Genomic DNA, 23,640 nt, shown 5'->3' on the forward strand with positions numbered 1-23,640 from the left:
CAAGAAGCTCTGTCGCCCCATGTCTTGGCAGTAAGCCAAATAGCTGCTTCTCTTTCCTCTCCCTAAAGCCTCTTTTATCCCATGCAAGCATGTACCTGAAACTTCAAGAAGCCCCTTTCTAGCCTCAGCCACTCCAGCACTTCCATTTCCCAAGGCTTGGGGCACTTAAGTGGAGAACTGCCCTGTTCCCAGCTCTGTGAGATGCTGTATGAGCTAATTCTCTCCCCTTAGCCTGTCCTCCCTTCAGGGGTCTGAATCACTCTCAGGGTTCAAAGAAAAATGGTGCAGGAGGCCAGAGACTTTGGAAGGTAATATTTTCCCCCCACTACCTGGAAAACTATGGAACACGAAGTTGTTCAAAAGACAGAAGTGAAATACCTGGGCAATGGGGGAAAGAAATCAGCCCAGGATCAAGAGGATGGAACATAGCAGCTGAGAGAGAGTGTTTTCTGGGGTGGAGGGGGACTTACAAAACCCACAAGCAGAGGATGGGGATCCTAGATAAATGGGAGACCAGGGAAAAGCCCTAGTTTCAGAGCGGCACCTTTTTCCTGCTGGTCCTCAAAGGGCCTTTCAGACTAGGGAAGGATTCTCTAGTATTGCTTCCCTGGATTTATACTAGCCAGAATCAGCCCCCTGCTTGGGCCTCCACTCTCCACGCTGCCCTACCTCGGCAGGCTGAGCTTTTCCCCGACCCCAAGCCTGTGGAGTGCAGCAGTCAAAGCTTTATTGCCCACACACTGGAGCCGCTCTGCAATAAAAGAAAATAAAACAAGGTAATGGGAATGGCTGGTACAGGGGGCGGGCCCCTGGAGAAATGGGCCTGCTGCTGCCCGTCTTCCCAGCACCACTGATCACCGCTAAGGCCACTGTCAGTAAGTCATCTGCAGTCCCCTAGGTCTCCTTTCTGGGGCTGAGTGAATGACCTGCATGGTGGTCAGATGGAGCGGCGGTGGCATGTACACAGGCTTACTTATGCAGACCTCTATAGAGCAGAGGCCTCAGTGGCTTCTCCAGCAGACAGCCCTCCAGTGGTAGGAAGGCAGAGAACAGAGATCGGCATCTCACCTCCTAAGGCAAACCAGAGTGGGGAGGAAAGGAGTCGCACCCAGTGGTGCCCCAGAGGTGGCCAGGAACAGAGGTTGATGTTCTGAAAGACAACCTTGGCTATACCGTATCTATGGTAAATGCTGGTAACACAGAACTATCTGGCAAAAGGGGAGTCTGGAAATGCCCAAAGGGAAGTGGAGAGAGGCATGAGCACCTGGCTAACTATCCTACCAAGGTCCCCACCTCACACACAGATTGTTCTGCATAGCAGATATGAATGTCTTGCACGGAGGCTGCCATTAGCAATGGTTCAGTCTCCAATAATTTTCATTTTGTCATGTGGTGTGTCTGGCCTTTGACCAAAGAGCTTTTAAATTCCTCCTCCTCAGCCCCCTTTTTCTTCTTCCTCTCCCTGGCTCCTCCATCGCCAAGCTCGATCCAGACTTGTTGATGAGCCTCAGCTTTTCTCCCCACACATGAGGCACTAAATCTTCCCTGCCTGCCTCGTGACCTACCATCATTTCCCAAGCTCACCTACACCAATGAATACTTAATTCAAAACTGCTGCTGCCGCTCAGTAGTTTGTAATTCTGAGACCGATCTCAACAGAGGAAACAAAATGGGCTGATGAATGTATTGAGAAAGGTGAGCAGAAAGCCATACACAGCATCTCTGTGATGTGGGGAAAGCCTTTCTTAATGATTTAGTTTAATAAGATGGATGTCTGCAGTGTAGAGTTATTCTAATAGGATGGATATCTGCCTGATCTATTGGCCTGCAGGATGGTTATGAGTTTTAAATTTCCTCATCTCCAGGGCAATAAATTCTCTGGGCTTTTAAAGTTATAAACTTCGTGGGTTTGGTTTTGTTTTGTTTTGTTTTGTTTTCAGATGGGAAAGCCTGAAGGATTTTGTTTTGGTCAGAGCATGAAAAAGGTAGATCCAGTCAGGGGGTTGGGAGGCAGGAAGGTGGGCCAGGTTCTGTTCTTCTTTCAGCTTTACCCTCTCCACAGCCTGCACTCCTCCCCCTGGCAGCTCTGTAGGACCACGGTTTCCCATGTTCTTGTCATCTCAGTGTGGTTGATGTTCCCACCACAGGAATCTAAAGGAGCCCCTGTAGCTTCAGAGGTTAGAGCCCCTCTCTGGGTGTCTGCTGTAGCTTTCCTCTGCAGAGTAATGACAGCAGGGGAGGAAGGAAATGGGAACCTACTGGCCTCGCAGCAAGGGGATGCCCTAACCTTACCACCTCCCAGTGCAGGTCCAAGAAGAAGAGGTTGCAGCCACTGGCTCCCAGGCAGTCAGAGAAGTGATGATGAGTTTTGGGGCTGGGCTCATGCTGAGCAACCAACAGAGAATAGATGCAATGAGCCCCAAAGGGTAATGAGCCCAGAATGCTGCTAACTGGAGTGCTCTGCATGGGATCACTGGGGAAAGGAGCTCTGGCAGTTCTGTGCTGAGGGAAATTGAAGCTTCCTTAATGATTTTTTTTCCTTTATACTGACACATCACTCCTCAGCCTAAGAGCAGGGCAACCAGGGCCAGCAGGAAGACAGATGCCTCTCCCCGGGTCTGCTTCCTGGCCTTTCTCAGCATGCCTTCATCCCCCACTTGCTGGGCCAGACCCTCTACCTCGGCTGCCTCACGAAACTTAGACATCTGGGAGTGTGCTGCTCCCAGATGTCAACAGAATCATGCTGCCCGCCGGCTAGTGACAAGAGCCGGGCTCTCGAATTAGACAGGACTGAGTTCAAATTCTAGCCTTCCACTTATCAAATGACCTTGGGCAAGTTCTTCTCTAAGCTTCCATTTTCTTATTAGTAAAATGGGACTTAACCATTTCACAAAATGGTTGTAAGGATTAAGTAAAATAACATGCATGTCTTTGTGAACCTAATTCAGTGGGTAGCACACAGCAGGTACTCAATAAATGTTAATTCTCTTCCTCTTTCCTGTAACAAAGAGCTACTGGTCTTTCCTTCAGATGTGGAATTGGACAACTACAGAGCCTCTTGCCTAGAGCATTTACGATCTATTCCCTGCCAAGCCTGGCTGTTGGAAAGAACCTATGTTCAGGGGCAGCAGCTGGAAGGGCACAGCCATAATGAGCCGGCCTTTGCCCCAGATACTATATGCCACGGACTGCGTTTGGATCAGTAACAAAAGAAAAAAGGGCCTTGTTTCTCTGAGATTATCCTCCCTTTATGTTCCTTGAATCAAGCATTCTTAAAAGCAATGACAAATCAATAGATAAGTACCAGTGATTGGCATCTGTATTTCCATTTCATTCGATTCATTTAGCAAACATGCGTTGACCTTCTACTGTGTGTCAGGCACCGTGCTAGGAGTTGGGACCGCAAAATCAAATAGTTTTCTGCCACAAAACAAGCTCTGTTTTCTGCCATCAAGGAGTTGGCAGACTCGAGCTCATCAGCAATCAGAATTCAGGGTGGTACAGTAGTCCCCCTTTATCCACAGGGGATACATTCCAGGACCCTCAGTGGATGCCTCAAACCACAGACAGTGCCAAACTAAACGTATACAATGTTTTTTTCCTATATATGCATGCCTATAATTTATACATAAGGTATTGTAAGATTAATAACAATAATGATAATAAAACAGAACAATTATAACAATATGCCAGCCTCACTACTCTTGTGCTTTGGGGTATTAAGTCAATAAGGGTTACTTGAATACAAGTACTGTAATTCCATGACAGTCGATCTGGTCACAGAGAGGGAGAGGGCTACTGAGTTACAGGCGGGTAGCATCTACAGCCTGGATATGCTGGACTGAGGGATGATTCACGTCCCAGGCAGGAGGGCAAGAGGTTTCATCAAGCTACTCAGAACGGCACACAATTTAAAACTTGGAATTGTTTATTTCTGGAATTCTCCATTTAATATTTTCAGACAATGGTTGATCATGGGTAACTGAGACTGTGGAAAGAAAACCGCAGATAAAGGGGACTCCTTTATATGCTCTGTAGTGCACAACTGGGGCTTCAGAAAAGATTTCCTGGAGGAAGGACTGCCAAGGCTGAATCTATAAGAATTAGACATCAGCCCAGCCAAGGGGAGAGGAAGGACATGAACTCCAGAGAGAGATTCACATGCAGCCATTAGGAATTGCATTTTGTCGCTGGTAATAGAGACCAAAAACAGCATTCGCTTATCAAGATTAAAGTTTACTTCTTTCTCATAAAGGAAGCCCAGAGGTGGGCAGTTCAGAACTAATACAGTGGCACTTGGTATCAGCAGGGATCCAGGCCCCTTCATTCTCCTGCTCAGCATTTCTCAGCACACGGCTTCCATTCTCAGGGTCCAAAGTGTCTAAAGTGTCTACGGATCTCCAGCCATTCACCTCGTCCTTCCAGTCAGGAAGCCAAAACACAGGAAGAAAGCGCAAAGATAGCAAATGCTTTCCTAAAAGTCCCACCAAGAAATTTCTGCCAAATCTCGCTAGTGTGGCCAGTGAGAAACGAGACTGGGGATCGTAGTCTTTCAGCTGACCATACTGGTACATGGAATAAAAGAAACAGAAAAAGGAGAGAATGCAGCCAGGGAGATAGATCTCTACCACACACAGTGTGTCCAAAGGCACCGAGACGTGAAACTTCAGTGTCTGTTGAGGGAACACAGAGATCAATCGGCCCAGATCAAAGAGTCCCTGTAGTATAAAGCAAGTAGGAGGTGGTGGAAATGAGACTAGAGACGCAAATCCACATTTCCCTTCAGCTACTGAAAGTGGCCAGTGCTCAGGCCGGAGCTGGACAGGCAGCATCTGCCAAAGGGCTAGTCCCTTAGCCTGGCTATCAGGCCAGGATTCACAACCTCTGGTTCACAACATCCTGCCCTCTCTCAGAGGAAAGCTCCCATGTAGTTCCAGAAATCATACAGGCCTGACCCTCTGCTAAGGCTAGGCAAACAAGCTGAGCTATACATCAGCCAAAGGCCTGCAGTGTTCCCTTAGAGAACAACAATGCTCAGTCACTCTGTGACCTAGGTACACTCAACATACATTTCTATTCTCACTACATGTGCTTAGCACAATAAACAGAGCCAACAGTTATTGAGTTCTTATTGTGTACTAGATGTTGTTCTAAGAGCTTGATGTATATTAACTCATTTAAACCTTGTGAGGGAGATGTTCAGCTTTATTACTCCCATGTTACAGCTTGAAGAAACTGAAGCACAGTCTTAAAATAACTACCTCCAGGTCCCTGAATGGCAGAGGCTAAATCTGAACTCAGGTAGTCTGGCTGCAGAGCTCTCACTGGGTACCTCTGTGCAGTTCTGCCAATGGATATCACCCCGAAATCAAGAGGAAAATGTTGGACTAGAGGCAGGTAGGTGAAGGCAGGACCAGGCACAAAGCATTTTGCTTCTCTTTTATGCAGGGAGGGATCGAAAATTCATGCAACTGACCATATCTGGTAAAGGCTGGGCCTTCAACCTTTTTCTCCTCCTTCTGACCCCTTTGATCACTTCCAAACGTTCTGACTCTAGTTCAGCATGGTCCATTCACAAGCTTCCACATACATCATCATTTCTTCCCATGTCATTATCCCAGCCATCACAGGATTTTTATACATGTTGTTCAGGTTCCTCTCGTTCCGTCCCTCCTTCCCTCCCCTCCTTCCTTGAATCCAGCCCCTGATTCATCCATCCCAGATCTGTCTCAGCAGGTGGGTGGGTTCTGACTGTGCCCCTTGCCCATCCTTCAAGTCAGCTCGCTCTCCAGCTTTTCCTCTGAGCTGCTTGCACCTTCTCCTGGCTTCGCTCTCCCCGTCATCCCCTGTGTTTCTCTAATGTCTACTTGCACCTCCACTGAGCTCAGCATGGCTTTCTGTCCCAAAATTCTACCCTCGTTCCTTCTCCTACCCTACCACTTATGCACTATTTCTAAAGTGTGACCCTAGACATTCCCTATGCTGGAACATGTCTGCCTTTCTCCCCACCTGTGCAGTCCCATCCTTTAAGGTCCGATCCTACCCGAAAGAGTTTCCCGACTCTTCAGTGCTCAGAGCTGGCTCTCTCCCTTGAACCCCCCTAGTACCTGCTGCCTGTTCCACTCAGCAGTCATGTGTTTTACATGGCATTTTGTCATTGACTGACAGGATGTGGCTTTGTCATGTCTTCTCATCTAAATCATAGGCTCTTTGAAGACAGAAGTGAATTCTTTCTCCTTTTAGATTTACTGCAGTGCCCAATACAGTGCTTTTCTGCTTAGAAGATAACAAAAACCCATTTCTTGGTCAGTTGGTTAAAGTGAGTGTAAGGTCTCTACATACCCTTAATGATTTTTATACATTCACATTCTCTCAACATGTGTCTTCTCACTTTGAGGAACCCTAATCATTTTTTTAATGTTCTCATATGTTTCATCAGCTCAACTAGGCATCCCAGTGCTTCTGTAGCCCTGCTGTCTTTCTGGAGATGCAGTGCTGAACCACAAGCATCCTTCCTTGCAGTGTACATTGTACTGTGGTACAGCTTTAACCTGCATTTTCTGCTGTTTGTCTGGCCTTGGAAGCTGTCTTTGTTAGGAAAGCTCTGGACAGCAACCAGGAATATAGCCACAGAGAAGGTGCTGCTCAGAAACAAAAGAGCCCTACCAAGCACAGTCTCCCCCAGGAATCCAGCACCTTCTCTTGATGAAGCACTCTGTAGAATCCTGCTGCACATGCCCCAGCTGTGGGGACTGGGGCTGGGTTTCAAAGAAACAGGAAAATAGCCTCTTTCAGAGGGTTTAACATGTAAGAGGTAATGGATTACCAAGAGCAAGTGGATATAGGACAGAACATGAATGCCGAGATGGAGTTACTTGTTAGGAAGAGTGGATCAGGGCAGGCGTCCTGGAAGACAAAAATAGTGGGTGTGGGTTGCTGCTTGCAAGCAGTTGCAACTATTTTCTTTATGCATTCCTTGACAACGCCTTCCTGAATTCAGGTGATGGCTTAACACTCCTTTACTGGTTGATGAACAGCTCTCCTTCTAAGTGGGCTCTGCCTCCCTCCTTGGCATGTGGGAACTGCAGCTTGTCTGGCCTTTGAGCCATGATGCAGGATCATGGTATCAGGGACTGGCAGGGCTGTAGGAGATGGGTTGGGCAGCTCACACAACAAGCAGATCAAATGGGCCAGAACAGAGGGTCCGTGAAGGAGAGTCAGAGGAAATGAGGTTGGTGACATGGAAGCATGACACCATCGAATATGCTCTCTCTGGGAAGATACAAGATGCTGAGAATCTCCTCTGAGTCCTTTTTTATTTTTTCCTGTCTTCTCTGCAGTGTCTTCACAAGCACCTGCTTAAAATAAGGATGGGGCTTGGCCTTTCCCTTCCTCCTCACTACTCCTTACCTTCCCACTCTGCATTTTCCTGCCTGCTGCCTCTACGCAGCGGCTCCGGAGCAGTGGGCAGTTGAGAGCAACTCCTGAGAGCACTAAAAGAAATCACATTGCTTAAGTGGTATTTACACCAAGGGGTGGGGTGGTGGTGGCAGGAGTCTCAAAGCTTTTTCCGAGGGCACTGTGGCAGGAAGTCCATGGTGGGAAGAGCGGCATCCAGGTGTCCTCTATCCGAGGAGGCAGCTATTCTTATTCAAGGGAGAGGTCAGTGTTCTTCTCCAGAGTCAAAGAGATTCTCTTTAAAAGTTCAGTTGTGACTTCTGGGACATCTTAGCAAGAGACACTGGGCATCTTCATTTCCTCTCTCCATTTCAGGACACACCTCCCTTGGAGGAGTGCTTTCTACCTGGAAAGCAGCGCAGGTATCAGTGGAATTCTGCTTAGCACAACAGAATTGGGAGGTGGAGCGGGGAGAATGAGGCCACCTTGGCCCCACTGAGGGGCCACAGGACAGCTACTTGATGCCTGAGAACAGGGCAGAATCAGCCTGGGCAAATAGTAGAGTTGAGGGGCTACCCACTGCGTCCTATGACCTTGTAACACTGAATCGTATTTGGGACATTGGTTTGAAGTGGAGAGAGAACGATAATTGAAATTAATGAGACCCTGGCTTCTGTCAAGCAGATGGGCAGGGTCACATCAGCACCCATGCTGCTGACCCATCCTACAGATTGTTCTTTCCCGTCACTAATGTTTCTCCGTATCTCACCTCTGATCTCATTGCATGGCTTTGAGAACTTTTTGGAGCTGATCACAAGACCCAAAAGAACATCAAGAGCCCCTGTCCTGGGCAGTGGGTAAAGTGGAAGAAGGAGTGTGGTCCCCGTGTGGAGAAGTTGTGGGGTCAAGATGCCCGGACTAGGCAAGGACCACTGGGGCCCACGGCAGAGTGAGGAAGGCCAGAGGCAGCACTGCTCATTGTGACCCATACGTCTCTAGGTCACAAACTGCAGCCCTGCACTAGGAGTTTGAGAGGGCTATGGCACATTAGAGCTCCACTCTGAGGGTGTAAGCCGTGCCATATTTTAATTGTCATTAGCAATAAAAATTTAGCATCGAGGAAACCCGACCTCCACACAGAAGAGGGCATGGGCCAGGGTCATTAACCAGGCTGATCCAGCCTCTGACATGCTGGATTTATCCTTTTTTCACATGTATGTGTTCAAACCTTATAACTGGTAGCTTTTACTCACAGGCTTTTCTTTGCATTACTGAGAGGCCAGAGCAATCCTGGGCCCCCCAGGTCATACCAAGCAAGAATCCAGTTGTCCTGTGCACAGGAGGGTAAATGCAGAATAGCCCTCTAGCACTGGCGCTGCAGGAGCTCAGAGACCAGGCTCAGGGGCTCAGCATCATCTCAAAGGCCTCTTCACTTTCCTTGCTGGGTTATAATAGGTTTGAAACAGTTTGGGAACATGCACAGTCCCCCACAGTGTCCAAATCTTCTCTCTGCTGTGCCTAAAGGCAGCTCCTTAGTGGGGTAAGAGGAGAATCTTGGACTTTTTTATTCTGTGTCCGATCTGGAGTGTAGGTTAACGGGGCTGCTGCCTTCCTGCAATGGTGCTTTTGTGTGGATCAGAAAAAGTTGCCCTCTCTGGGCCATTGTACTCAGCATATACTATGCACGGCTTGGTGAGAAAAGCAGGCCTGTGCCAGGCTTTCTGCTTGGCACATGGAGGCAGGGTAGATTTAAGGACAGGTAGGAGTGAGTTGCGCACAGGGACATAGGACTGCCTCAGAAGGGATGGTACCTTCTTAGCCAGCCTAATGATAAAGGAGGCATGAGGACAAAAGGAAAGAAAGGGGGCAAGGGAGGCCCCTCCTTTCACCCTCTGGTTGTTTCAGTTATGCCTCTCATGGAGTTAATCAAACATTAGTCAGGGAGGGATAGGCATGTGTTTGATTGAAATTGTTTGGCGTTTCTTATATTCAGTTTTATGAAACAAGTAAATTGCCTGATCCCTAGCTGAGAGTATAGAATTATCTCTGTTCAATTATCTGTTCAAACAGATTTTTCTCTCTGGTGCCTTCTTCTGGCCTGTAAGAGGGATTGGCGTCTGTGTCCCTTTTGCCAAGAAATTAGATGGTGAAAAAGAAGGTGCTCCACATCCCGTTCCCACCCCAACATGGGACACTCCTGTCTTATCCTCGAAGTTTTTGGCCTCCACACCCACAGCCCAGTTTTGAGAATTCTGAAGGGATTGAGCTAGGGGTTGTCATCCCAATCTAAGACCCGGATTCCTTCAAACCCAACAGCAACTGCCTTTCCTCAAAGGTTTCCTTGTTCCAGAGGGCTCGAGACCAGCACCCGGCAGGTGACTTGTAGCTTTCAGCCGTCTCAGCCCTTGTACTTAGATGCTTCCTGAGGTGACTGTGGCCTGACCAGCACCCCCTAATCCCTTGCTTGGAGGGCTTCACCGTGGTCTGGGCTCCGGGGGTCCAGGCTTCGTGACATCTGTGGCCTCACCCCACCTCCCACCTCTGCTAATGTCGTTAGCTCGTGCCCTGTCCTCACAGCTCTTCCTAGGCTCTTTCATGTTCACTTCTGCTCTTCACCCCTTCCTTGCTGAGGGATGGGTGGTGAGGAGGTGGTGGGTGTGTGGGAGACCGGAGGGAGGCACATGCGGCTACTGCCTGCACTGCTGCCTGGATAAACACAGGAGGCCATCCTCACTCCAGTTATAGTCAGTACAGGCAAAGCCAAGTGCAAAACAGCCCCTTCTGTTCATGGCATCGGGGCTGTGCTGCCTCTGAGTCATCACTGCTGGCCTCACTGACTGAAGCCTGTTTCTGCCCCTCTGGGCTCCCACAAGCATACTTGTTGTGGCAGGGGCAGCTGAGGGATGGTCCTCTCACCTTAGAGGAGTTCTCGAAATAAGCCTTCTCTAGTCAGTTTGGTGCCATGCATTTACCCAAAGGTAGTGTTCTGTCCAGGGACTTTCCTTCTCCCACGTCACTGCTGGCGATCTAGAGAAGCTAGAACCTTTTGCCTTTCCTCATCTATTTATTGAATGTCTACCAGGTGCCATTAATAAATACCCATTGTAATACTATCATGGTGATATGAACAAAATGCTGTGAGAAAAAGCCCTATCCACATAAGTAATGGAGTGGTTCAAATAAAATCACATCTGTGCAGAATCTGAGGGGTAAGTTGGGTAGGAGTTTGCAGGTGAAGTCATAGGACGGAACATTCCAGCCAAAATGAATAGCATGTACCAACGCCTGGAACCGTGCAACTTGTCTGTGGAGCTGGGAGTCGTGTGGCCTGACTAAAGCAAAATAATGAAGGCCACAATGGCAGGACTTGAGAGCAGGAAGAGCCCAGCTCTGAGGAGCTTATGCTGTGCTGTACTGAGGAATTCCAACATTAGTGGAGAACAAGGAAAGGATTTCAGCAGAAGGGTGAAGTGATCAGATTGGGATTTTTTTTTTTAAATAACAACATTTATTGAGCACTTATTATTTGCCAGACTGTCCTTAAGTGTTTAACTTGAATCAGTTCACTTCCTCTTCACCGAAGCCCTTTGAGGTAGGTACCACTCATTATTATACCCATTTGACCAAAAGGTAAACCTAGACCCAGAGAGGTTAAAAAAATACCCACTCTGGATTAAGCCAGTAAGTAGTAGAGCAAGCCCAGAAGGAGGTGGTCTGGCCCCAGAGCCTGCATCTGACCATGGTGCTGTACTGCCTGTGATGAACCACACCCTCCAGTATCATGGAGGGGTCCTTAGAGACAAGTCTGGTACAGGGACAGCAGTGGGGGACCTGTTACTCAAAGCTGGGCATGGCAATAAGGATAAAAAAGAGGGGAAGAATCCATAGAATCAGTGTGTACTGGAGATTGGTGTGGACCTACCTGTGGAGCCCAGGGGTGATTACTGTGCTACTCATGCTGAGACCTGGGATGAGAAATGAAGGTGGAAGAGCAGGTTTCATAGTGAAGGTGAGAGATTCAGGATGGGACTCATAACATTGGAGATTTGCCTGGTGGAGTTGAATTCTGAAGTGACCTCTGCACTAGAGGTGAAAGTTGAGTTCTATAATTCAGAGAGTGGTGGGATGCAGGGACTGTCTACGGCTTCAAATAGCCCCTGGGGAACATTCATATTCAAGGGCCATGTTGTTGGGGAAGAATTCGCAATTGCTACTAGGAAAGCAGGGAGAAAAAGCCAAGACTGGGAAACACAGAGGCCTAAAAAAAGAAAGTCTCAAAAAGGAAAGGGGGTGCTTGACTTTTAAAGATATTTAAAAGGTCAAAAATGATGAAATCTGAGAAGAAATTATTTAAATGGCAATTAACAGGTCTTTGAAGTAATAGTGACATTGGAATACTGACTGGTAGCCAGCTGCATTGGCTACAGGAGTGAAAAGGGGCTGGCAATGTGCAGAGTACTCCCTGGGTAAAGAGAAAGAGGTAGACTTGATGGGATGTGAGTCAAAGCAAGGCTTGCTAAGATGGACAAGATGTTTGCAGGTAAAGAGTTAGATGCTGGTGAAAAAGGAAATCAGGAAGGTGATGACAGAAATAGGTAACTGATGGAAATGGGTGCCTGAGGAAGTAGAAGAGGTTGTGATCTGGAGCCAAGTTCATTTCTTTTTCTGCAAAATGGATGGAAGGGAATGAAGTAATCATGGATGCTAAATCCTTCTTAATAGCAAAGTGTGAGTCCCCGTGGGAAACCCACAGTGGTTCAGGTATAGGAGCCTGAGAATCAAGGTCCACAAAGCAGAGTGAACTGGCCCCATTGGAGGGTCACAGGTCAGCTACTTCCTGCCTGGGAACAGGGCAGGGGTCTGCACCGTCCCACAGCAGGCCTTGAGGTCAGTTATATAGGTACAGGTACCTGCAGAGGGAAACTGACATGTGAACATAGGTACAGGTACCCGCAGAGGGGAGCTGACATGTGAACTTGACCTGACTGGACAACATTTGGTTACTTTCAGACCAGGTCAAAGATTTAATAACCTCGTGCAGTTACTCCATAGATCATATACCGATTTTCCCCAAGAAAAGAGGCCAGCTGTCTTCTCACATTCCTAGCTCCATCCCTTTAGGGCTTGGATATAGCTCTAAAGCCATAGAGGTTCTTTGACTGGGCTTGGGAGAACATGGGCCACTGCAGCTGACTCCATGGGCCAAACCAGTGTTCAAGATAAAGAACGGAGGCACCGAATGGAAGGCAGCCTTCTTTCCTGGTTTTTTGCCTAGGACTGCCCTTCACATTAACTGGGAACATGAGGAGGAGCTGTGCCATTCAGGCATGCCCGCTCTCAGAAGGCATTCCAGACCCTGCCTCCAGCTTGGGAGACCTTTGGGAAGAGGGGTGAGGGATAGAACGAGAGACAGAACAGAACTGATTCTAGCCACATCCCTGGCACCAGCCTCAGGGAAGAGTGTTAAATCTCCCTGCAGCCTCCAGCACGGGGTTTTCCTGGGAAGATGAACAGTCTGCTTCCTTATTGCCTGCACCAAAGGAACAGATTGCGTCAGTTTGTAAACTGTGTTAGCGCTCACAAAGGCTTGGAGTCAGCAGGTTCGCATTTCCCAGCAGACCCAGATGACGCTGATGGCAGTGGCTGCTGCCTCACTGCCTCAGGCAGGACCAAAGGCAACAGGCAGTGGGGACCAAGTCCTTCTCCCCCTACCCCTACCATCCCACCCCTCATCCCTGAGGTAGGGAAAAGGCATTCCAGTAGGGAGAGAAAGCCACCCTGAGCTTCTAGAGCCAGCTCGCCCACTGCCCAGGCCTTTCCTTTCCAGGAGCCTCTTGGCCCCTCTTGCTGGTGTGCCAGCCCAGGCCTGATTTCCAGGCATTTCTAGCACACCAATGCCAGAAAAGAGGTTTTTTTAGAAAACCAATCCACTCCGTGGGCTGCGCTCGAAAGAATTACCTGGTCCGGAGGTGATGAGGGATTAGGAACAGAGGTGTCACTGGGGATCAGAACCACACTGCCCCAGTAGCACATGAAAAATCCATGCTGCTGCCTGCCTCTAGCCAGCCCACTCCCCACAGATGCGGATGGTAACGAGACCCAGGAGGCACTGCATAGGCACAGCCTCTCGGCTTTCACAGCATTGCCTTATTAATCGCATTGTTAACGTTCATCATCTCTGAAAGAAGTTGGTGTGGCTGTGTGTGACCGGGCGTGGAGGTGATGAGCTGGCTGTGTTAAACTGCTACTGTGTTAAGGTGAGGTGTCTCTTCAAGTTCACAGCTCTGGCTGTGGCAGCACGCTACAGCCTTCACGCAGAAAACCCAGCCTTGGGCAAGGCTACCTCTGCATGGCAGGAAAGGACCCAAGCTACACTCTGGTTACTCCAGAACACTACTCACATTCTTGAAAAAAGCTGCAGCTAGGATGAGTGGGTTGGGAGGAGACAGGAGTATCTTGGACTCGGAGTCATTATTCAGTTCCCCTCTCTCCATTTCCCACCGCCCCCTTGCAAGTTCTCCAGGACTTGATTGTTAGCAAATGGGGCTTCCCTGCTTGCCCTTCTCTCCCGTGTAACTGTTGCTTTTCATCTCTCCTGTTGGCTTGCAGCCACAGCTGTCAGCTCTGCTGCCCCCATCCTCTGACCTCAGAGAATGCAGAGCAGAGGGAACCTTAGAAACTTTGTTCAACTCTCATTTCACAGATGGAGAAACTAAGCCCAAAGAGAGGTGCAGTGTGCCCAGCCCATAAGAGGCAATGTTGGCACCTGGATCACAGTTCTAGCCCAGGGCCTTTCTCTGCTCCTCAGCGCCTTCTCCCCATCCAGGCCGCTTGCTGTGCTTGTTGCTGGTTGCTTTGGAAATATTGAAAGCAGGAATATGGCCAGACAGCATGTGGAAAGGATGGAGACTTTTGCCTCTAAAGCCTGTCTGTGGGGACTCTGATGTTACCTTCCCACAGGTAGCCCTGAGCACCCCCACCCTGCTGCCTGGAAGAACTTACAGCCAGCACCCCACTTTGTGTAGTGACTCTTCCTTCCCAGATGCCTCAGGGCAGTGGCACCCTGTGCTGGGCTCTTCTCTACCTGGGACCTGCCTGTCCTGCCTGAGGCTGCCAACCTTCCTTGGTAGAGGAGCATCCTCCACACTGTTTTCAGGCAACCTGCAGCCTCACGACCCAGGGCTCTGAGGTTGGCTGAGGCTCAGTAATTTTCTGTGCTGCCTCAGGCATTGTGCACTGCAGTAATGCCTGTGTACTTGAGGGAGACAGTACCTCTTCTCCATCCTCCTGGAAAATAAAAAGGGAAAGGCTTGTATGTGTGTGGGGTCTCCCTGTCCTCCCCCCATTGGTAGTAAATCCCCTGTGTGAACTCTCTCCTTAGGGTGCCCTGAGTCATCAAGGGAAACATGCATCCCCCTGCTGTCTTTCTCTAGTCTCCATTTCTTAATTCTTTTGCCTCCAGTGCCCCCGGCTCCCTTATTTAAGTCAGCCTTACCAGAACCAGCCTCCAGTGCACCTTCTACCGCCTCACCCTCCCCACAACTTCACCATGACCCGGAGGAGGCTTTAGGAGAGGGACCTGGGTCTTCAACTTTGCGCCTACTTAGAAGCACTAGGCATCCAACTTGGCTGCAGGCTCCAGGCGAGTTAAGGACAGACACAGCTAAGTCAACCCCCAGGGCAGTCAGAATTTCCTCTGTGGTTTGAAAACTGAGTTCTTAAAGAATCTCCCCCACATTCACCACATGCACGCACACCCTCACTCTCCCTCCCCACCCTTCTTTCTTTAGGAAAGAGTTCAGAATCTGAAGTCTAATTGCAGAGGGCTAGAAGAAGTTGAGAATGTTGACATTTCTAAAGCCATCATCCATTGCCTGGCTTTCACTCTTACTCCTTTCTCCAGACCCCTCAGCCAACCTCAAGTGCCTCCCCAGCCCTGCATTGTACCCCACTGCTTAGAGAAGGAGAAGGACTTGGTCCCCACCGCCTGTTTGACTGAAGTACTTTCTGTTTTAAAGAGCTGACAGAATCCAGACAATGGGGAGAAGAGGAACAGTTTGGAGTGGGGACGGGACGGACCAAGTGTATATTTCTGAAGCCCAGGGCACTGAGACTGCTCAGAAAGGGGCCACAGGAAATGAAACAAGTTCCTGGCCACCCGCTTCCTCCCTGTTTGATTTCAACCATGGAGCTGGGGGCTGCTCCATGCTCTTCTCCTCCTCCTTCTCCCCTTCCTCATCCACCCTTCCTGGGAAGGGTGAGACCACAGCCCAGCTGGGTGATCACTGAGGTGTGTGTGTTGCCTGGGCATGGGGAGCTCTTCCTCGGTAATTAGGAGACATGCAAATTAACAGCCTGTGCCGTTTGTATTAATTTGGTAAATAAGCCAGAACAATTTCATTAATGGCACATTAATGTGCTTGGGAGCAGGAGGACGCGTCCCACTGTGAGGCAGTAGGGCCCACTGGCTGCCCTGGCCCCAGTCAGGCCAGGTCCAGCCTCGAGCTGCTCTCCTGCAGGGCATGGCTGGCTGGCAGCACCTGCCGCTTTGGCCCTGTTGTGGGGAAAGACCTGCCCTGAAGAGAAAGGGATCTATCTGTGCAGGTGGTACAGGGACAGTCACACACCTGAGCTCATTCTGTCAGCCCCACTTGCCTTACCTTCACTCTGTGTTTTATGGGAGGACTCCCCGGGTGTAAGAAACCCAAAGCTTTCAGAGGCAGGGAGAATAAAGGAGCTCTTTAAGCAGGGATTGGCCGTTTCTGATGAGAAGTCCCGTGAACACAGCTCAGCAAAGCCAGACAGCTGCTGGATGTAACCATCCCACCAGGGCATCACTGGCATCACTGGCATTTGTTGAAGGGAAGAGGAAGCAGTTTTGTTACCTCATTCAGTGCACAGGACCCCTCCTCATTTTACCATTAAGGAAACAGTCTAAGAGAGGTCAAGTGACTTACCCAAAAATTCACAGCTAGGACTAGGAGTTGATAACTGACTCCAGAATCCATGCTTTTTCTGCCACCTCATGGCCCAGTGTGCTCAGCTCTGGAGAAATTGCACAGTCTGGAACAAGCTTCATTCCCCATGGAGCTGACAGTCTAGTTGGAGGATGAAGACATTTAGAAATGAAATAACTGCCCCTACTAGGAAGTAAATAATTTATGAAGATCATGTTGAAGCATTTATGTGCCAAGCACTTTTCTAAGTGCTTAACATATTTATATTAGTTCATTTAATCATAACAAATCCTTGAGGTAGATGCTGTTGCAATCCTAGTTTTACAGTAAATAGAGGCACACAGAACTTAAGTGGCACCCCAGAATTCATGGAGGTCTAGGTTGTCTGGAGCCAGAGTCCACACTCATAACCTCCATGCTGTACACTGCCCCATAAATGCCAAAGGGAGGGTAAGCCCATAGGCGTTCAGAGGGTGATTCATGGTAGGCCAGGGATCAGGGAAGCCTTCCCAGAGAAAGTGGCATTGAAGCGGGCAAAGGTGCAGTCCAGGTATTCAGCAACCTCAAAATCCCCACCCACTCTACCAGCATCAAGAGCAGAGAGCAAGAGATGCTGGCAGACCAGCAGGACTGCAAGTGAGGCAGACTGAAATGGCTGTCAATATCTGAAGGTCACGCTGACCTTCAAGCCTCTAGGCTGTTTGCTTCTTAACTAGTTACCACCAAGCCCCTTCCTCAGTGTGGTGCCACCTGCACCTTCTTATAGTCTCTTGGGAGGTACCCTCCTCCCCAAGAACCGTGTGTCTTTCTAGGTCTCAGCTTCAGCATGGGCACTAAATAGAGGGGAATGAAGAGGAGAGCGCTCATCTGTCCCTCGCCAATGCTGCTTGTGTACATGCACACACATGCTCTGGTGCCTTCAAGGCCATATCCACCCACATGTGTGCACGCCAATGCATGCTCTCATACGAAGCCTGCTGCCAGCCTTCTAGCAGCCTGTGGTAGTCACCTAAGTCACCTAAGGCCTAAAGTCACCTGCCATTGTAGGAGGCCTCCTGTGGAAGCTGTTGAGTCCAGATCTCTTCCTGAAACACTCCAAGATGCCCAAGAGATGAGTGGCTATTTTATAGCAGTTTGCAAATTACACAACACTCCACCAATAGGAATCTCATTGAATGCTTGCAGTAGCCAGTTGGACAAGAAGAAATTTCTTGTCTATTTACAGGAATGAGCCTCCCCTAACGTGTCTTCTGTTTGAGGCAACTTGTGGGACGTGTCTCCTTATCGTCTCCAGTTTGAGGCAACTTGTGGGAATTAAGTCTATGTGTCTATACAATATACAGTCAATCTTCGTTATTTCCCGGTTACGTATTTGCAGATTCACCAAAATCTATTTTTGTAACCCCAAATCAATACTCATGTACTTTTGCAGTCATTTGTGGACATGCACAGAGTGACAAAAAAAATTGAGTCACCTGGCGGGGCACATTTCCATCTTAGGTGGAACAGGGTAGAACAAGATGACAACACTCTGCCTTCTTGCTTCAGCTTTGATAATATAAACAAGTGTCCTTCTTACAATCTATTTAGCATCATGTTGTTGCATTTTTCATGCTTTTTGTTGCTGGTTTCACGGTTTTAAATGGTCTCCAGCATAGAGCTGAAGTGTTACCTGGTGTTCCTGAGTGCAGAAATACTGGGATGTACCTTATGGAGAAGATATGTGTGTTAGATAAGCTTCATTCAGGCATTAGTCATTGTGCTGTTGGCCATCAGTTCAATGTTAATGAGCCAGCAACACATATTAGACAAGGTGTCTTTAAACAGAAACAGAACAAGGTTATATATTGATTTGATGAAAATATTGTGACCAGAGGCTCACAGGAACCCAAACCTGCATTTCCCCTAGGAGCAATGGTTCAATATTTGCAAATTCAGTGGTCTCTTTATAGAACAAAATTACCACAAATAACAAAATTGAACTGTATGTATATATCTCTGTATGTGTGTATCTTTTAATTAAGAGAAAATGTCAGAGAAATTTTAATCTTTGAGTTGAACAAAGAAATAATACTTGTACAAACATAGACCCACGTAATGTTACAGTTAAGTCATAATTTCCTGGCAGTCAGTGTAAAAGAGAAACATCAAAGGATGATCACACATGTACATACAACCTGCTTAAACCTCTGCTTGCAACCTCTGTAATTCTCCCAGAGTTAGAGAAGAGTCACACCGAATTCCACAGCCTCGTCCAGGCTGAGGTTTGTGGAGAAGGATAGACACTGCATGGGGTTTGGCTAGAGAGGAGCCAGCCCACCTTCCCCGAGTGCCTTTGTCTGAGAAATTACTGTGGCTGTGGCAGCTGCAATAAAAGGGAACAAAGCCCGATGGCCGACAGTTTTATCTCCATCTACAACCCAAGATGGATTCGGTGGCAGCACTGTGCCCAAGGCCAGAGATTTCTTTCCTCTGCAGCTGCCTGGGCCCAGGGACTTGTCAAGCCCAAGTTAGCATATCGATTGCAGGCGACAGGCTGGTTAAGTGTGAAGTTGGTGCTCACCTGCCCAGGAGAGCCTGGCTGCACCCTGCAGTGTTGGCCCCAGGTGTGGCTGCTCGTTGCTGGGTTCCTTCTCACATAAGCCCTGGAGAAGGGTGAGCATGTGGATTGCAGCCTCAGAGAGCGAGGTGTGAATGTGGGGTTTGCCATGTGGGTTGGGGTCTGAGCATGGGCACCTCACAGGATAGACAGCAACTGTGCATGCCTGGTTGCCTCTGTGCCTATCTCCGACGTTCTTGCATCAACCCCAGCAACCCAGTGCCAAGAGACACACTGGCCCACCACAAGCTGTCTGGGGGCCTGCCAGGCCTGGAGAGAGGCCTTGTGTCCAAGCAGGAAAGACATCCTTGGTTTTAGGGAAAGGACACTTGGCTACTAAAATTGTGGAAGACAAGAGGTCAGGGAATGCGGAAACCGATGTGGGCCTGGGCTCAGTGTTCGCTGGGAACTGTACCAGCTTCATTTGCTTTTGGCCAGCATGTGTCCAGGAGCCCCTACACACAAGGCAAGCAACCTCTCTGTTCTTCCTTCAGCTTCCCCAGAATTCCTCTAGGATGCTTCTTGACCTTAGCATGTTTGATAAAGCTTGGCAAGTTAGGATGAACAAGAGATAGTCTTCTCGTGTATCATTTTGCCTGTCACAGGTCTTGTCCACGCCTACCGCACTATCCTCACCACCTGCCCCAACCCCTGCAGGCATGACAGCCTGTTCCCGAATCCTGGCGTCCCCCTGGAGGAGGTGCTCGGTCTTCCAGTGGCCAGGCTTCTCCTGTGTTCCAGCGCCCTGGGCATTTGCAAGGTAGATCCAAGGTGTTGAAACCTGAGCAACCTCAGATTTTGCCCACCTGCCCTTCTCCCCTACAAGAGTAAGTCCTTTCAGTAAGTTAGTTGCCAAAATTAGAGACAGGAGAAACCAATTTTAACACCCACAGGCACTGGACTCTATCGTGTAGTGCAGGCACTGGGTCAGCCCAGCCAAGCACTGGGGCCAGCACTTTTGCCCAGGCCGCACCAGTGAGCTGCAGGGTCCTGGATGGTGGAGGAGCAGAGGTATGGCAGTGGAAAGAAGGGCTGCTCCTGAAACAGAAGGCTGTGGAAAGCGGGTGTTAGGGACGGGGAGGGTCTTTTCTGTCAGGAGGCAGTGTACAGAAGGCATTGGGGAAACCTGGATTCTGCTCTCAGCTCTACCTTGATAGCTACACTTCTCCAATGCCACCTACAGAATCAACATGGACTGAACCTATATGTTCTCCATTATCTCTTTTTCTAACCCTAATAGACTCCACACATCCCCTTCTATACCACACTCCAACTTCAGTCATCGTTGAACCTGCATTTCCTCTTGAAGGATTAAATGTGGGCCTCAAGGACGGAGAGGGTGTTTAAGAATGGGAGGAAGTGAAGGTCCTGCCTGCCTGGCCCTCCTGTTTTCCTCCCCGATACCTTCTCTCTGCACACCCAGACCACCGTGTCCTTCTGGGGAGGCATGTCACCCAGTATCCCTCATCCCTTCTAACCTTCTATCACTAGCTCCAGCTCAGACTTCGAGAATTCCCAGGTATTTAGACATTCATTTTATTGCCTAATCGAGCTTGAAGGCTTTAAATTAATACAAGTTTTTACATTTGGCAGCAAAGACATTTATAGGCCCCTTTAGCAGGGAAAGAAAGAGGTCAGGAGAGAATCAAAGAAGGAATTTATCCTGGGCTGTGGCCTTCACAACGTAGGAGCAGATCAGCTACCACGAGGGCCATGATCCTGAGGCTGCCCTTTTAGAAAAGCAGTCAGTGCTAGGTCTGGGGTCCTGGGTCCTCGGAATGAGACAGTCAGTGGAGGAGGCCTTGAGGCCTGTGGTTCAACCACAGCCCATACACTTCTGGCCACTCCTGCGGGATTGTCACTCACTGCCCTTGCGCTGATGCATTTCCTGCCTACGTCTTTCTACCTCTCCTGTCCTCTCTCCTCTCCTCTCCTACTTTTCATGCAGCCACTTTAATTACCTTCATTAGACATGAATTCGTTCAGCTGTACCAGGAAAAGCAGCCTCTCTCTCCCCAGGGGTTGCCTCGCTCCCTAAGGGCCTGTCTGTCTTCTAGCACAGAGCTGGGGTGGGTGCTGAAGAGTGGGAGGCACCAAGACCTCTTTCTGCTTCTTCACTTGCTCCTGACCTTCAACTGCGCGTTCTCTCTCTATCTCTCTGTCTGTCTCAGGTTAAGGAGAGTCCCGTTTGCCCTGGTAGCTTTCTGCCACAAGGAGGGGAAGGGGCTCTGAGAAGAGAGGCGAGTTTTGGGGTGTGTCTGTTCCTGTGAGAGGCTGAAATTGAAGGGTTCTAGGAGTTCCCAATGCAGGCACTGCACCAGGCTCCCACTCTTCTTCCCCATTCCAGCTGCTATTGCCACATGGAGTGAATGTGGCAGCGGCTGCCAAGGCCTGTGAACCCAAGGCTTCGGTGCTGCTGTCCTCCCCACAGGCACAGCCCCTGCATGCTCAGGCCTGGCCCCCGCAGGCTTATGCCTGTCTCTCTGTCCCAGGTGGAGGTGGAGGTGGAGAGCATGGACAAGGCCGGCAACTTCATCGGCTGGCTGCACATCGACGGCGCCAACCTGTCTGTCCTCCTGGTGGAGCACGCGCTCTCCAAGGTCCACTTCACCGCCGAACGCAGCTCCTACTACAAGTCCCTGCTGTCTGCCGAGGAGGCCGCCAAGCAGAAGAAAGAGAAGGTACGTGTGGCAGCCCAGCCATGCTCTCCCTGCCCTCCCGTCCTCACACACTAATGCTGCTGCCTCCAGAGAACTGCTGCTTCCAGGAGGAAGTCGTTCTGTCATCCCCACACTGAGTAGCCCAGGAAGGTGTTGGTCTCAGACCCCACACCAGGGCCACACACAGGCGAGGAGAGGCTGCCAGCTGAGGTGTCCTCGGCCACAGCCTGTTGCAGACCTGAAGTGGGCCTGGGCTGCCAGCCCAGAACGTCATCAGTGATCCCAGGCCTGCTCAGGTGGGCCTGAAACAGAAAGCTGTCTAGGTGACCGTGGAGCCATGGGACAAAATGCCTGGGGCATCCCTCCCTCCCCAGCCCTGACCCTTCTCTGTGAGTGCCCTCAGAGGGACTGTGCAGCTCAAGCCCACATCTGAATTTCCTTCACATTGCCCCGTGGGGAAACAACCCCAGGAGAAGCCTCAGCCGTTAGGACAAGAGATTTACAACCCATCAGTCTCTGTGGGCACCACACTGAAGAGACAAGGGGGATGGGGTGGAAAGCGGCTTTTGGAAACCAATCGACAGTTGAGGAACCCAGTAGTTTGGAGGTGGGAGCCAGGCTCACTCAGCCTGTTGCTTTTGACTTATAGCCCGGCCCTGATAATGGGGATAAATCAGCCGGCCAGCAATTTGTCAGGGCTCCTGTGAGCTTGAGGAGAATTCGTGGGACAGCCGTGCTGAGCCATAAATTTGTTCCAGGAATAAATGCTTCCTTTCCCATGGGGCAGCCATCTGGCTCAAAACTCACTTCCCAGAGCCAAGGCCCAGACACCTGCCAAAAAGAGTCAGGGGTATTGAGGCCCCAGAAGCACCACATTCTTCACCAGCCCCAAGCAGCTGCCTCCTCATTCAGGGCTTCTCTTCGCCCCTCAGGACTGTCCTCCTGGGTCTCTCTGTATCCGTTCTTCCCATCCCCTGGGGATTGGGGCAGGCAACCAACCCCTTGGTGGTAGAGGAGAATGGAGGTAGAAAGACTCCATGGAAAGGTGGACCACAAAGCTAGCACAGATGAAAGGGACGGTCGGTGCCCTGGAGGAGGCAGCCACCATGAGACCTCAGAGGAGATTCCCACCTCCTGCTCACATCAAGCGTCCTCCTCCCAGAATGAGGGGGAAGCAGGCAGCCTCAGCTCCTACAGGAAAGGAGTCACATGGCTTCTTCCTGGATTTCCTGCTTGTGACAGCTGAACTTAAGACTGCCACCCCCATGTCCTCTGCCTGCTGCAGGGAGAAGGGGGAGAGGCAGCACTGGGGCCTCCTGTTTAAAGGTTGGCACTTTCACAGAAGAGTTAGCAGCTGGGGGTAGAGCGGCAAGCCCCAGAGTCTAAGGCCCAGAGGCCAAAAGCGTCTTCATCCTGGCCCTGCTTCCTGGCTTTTCAGCAGTGAGCGCGGAAGCCACCTTTTCAGAGCTGGGCAATCCTCTACCCTCTGAGAGTAGAGACCCTAGAGGAACCCAGAGGAGCACAGGGAGGGGACTCTGGCCTGAGATGGAAGGGTGGGTTCCCTGCCAGAGGCTGTGCTGAACTCAGCATCATTATTTACTGCACAGTGTGTTTGTCTGAGAGAGCCCAAGTCACCATTTTGCTGGTGCCACTTGATGATGCTGAGGAGTAATTACCAGTGATTAATTACTTACATGGCCTGTGTGTTTTTATTCTAGTCCAATTAAAATGCAGTGCACAACTCTCAGTGCTAGGGCCTGCCGCCTCCTGGGTCCCTCTCCTGCAAATCCCGGTCTGCTCATCAAGGATCCTGAGGAACCGAGGCTGGCTTTCCTCCTGGAGGAGCTGTTTCCCAGGAGCAGCACTAGCAGAGCTTTGTAACAGCTCTCAGAGTTGGCTGGACCCCGATAAGAGCATCTGGTGGCCAGCTACGGGACAGTAACCTGAGTATCTGGGGTGTACCCAGCCTTGTCCCACTTGACCCCACAAGGGCTGCCTTACCTGTCAAGAGACAGTGGTTACGAGA

General features: G+C 49.8%; 1 protein-coding gene across 1 annotated transcript in view; it reads left to right on the top strand.

Annotated features, from left to right (window-relative positions):
- SND1 (staphylococcal nuclease and tudor domain containing 1) overlaps positions 1 to 23,640 on the top strand; it is a 437,130-nt gene that overhangs the window by 397,518 nt on the left and 15,972 nt on the right. The window contains exon 17 of the mRNA XM_025379159.1: positions 21,447 to 21,635. Coding sequence (XP_025234944.1) covers positions 21,447 to 21,635 — 189 coding nt within the window. The remainder of the gene's footprint in view (positions 1 to 21,446; positions 21,636 to 23,640) is intronic.

This window comes from Theropithecus gelada, chromosome 3 (assembly GCF_003255815.1).
Source record: "Theropithecus gelada isolate Dixy chromosome 3, Tgel_1.0, whole genome shotgun sequence".
Lineage (NCBI taxonomy): Eukaryota > Metazoa > Chordata > Mammalia > Primates > Cercopithecidae > Theropithecus > Theropithecus gelada.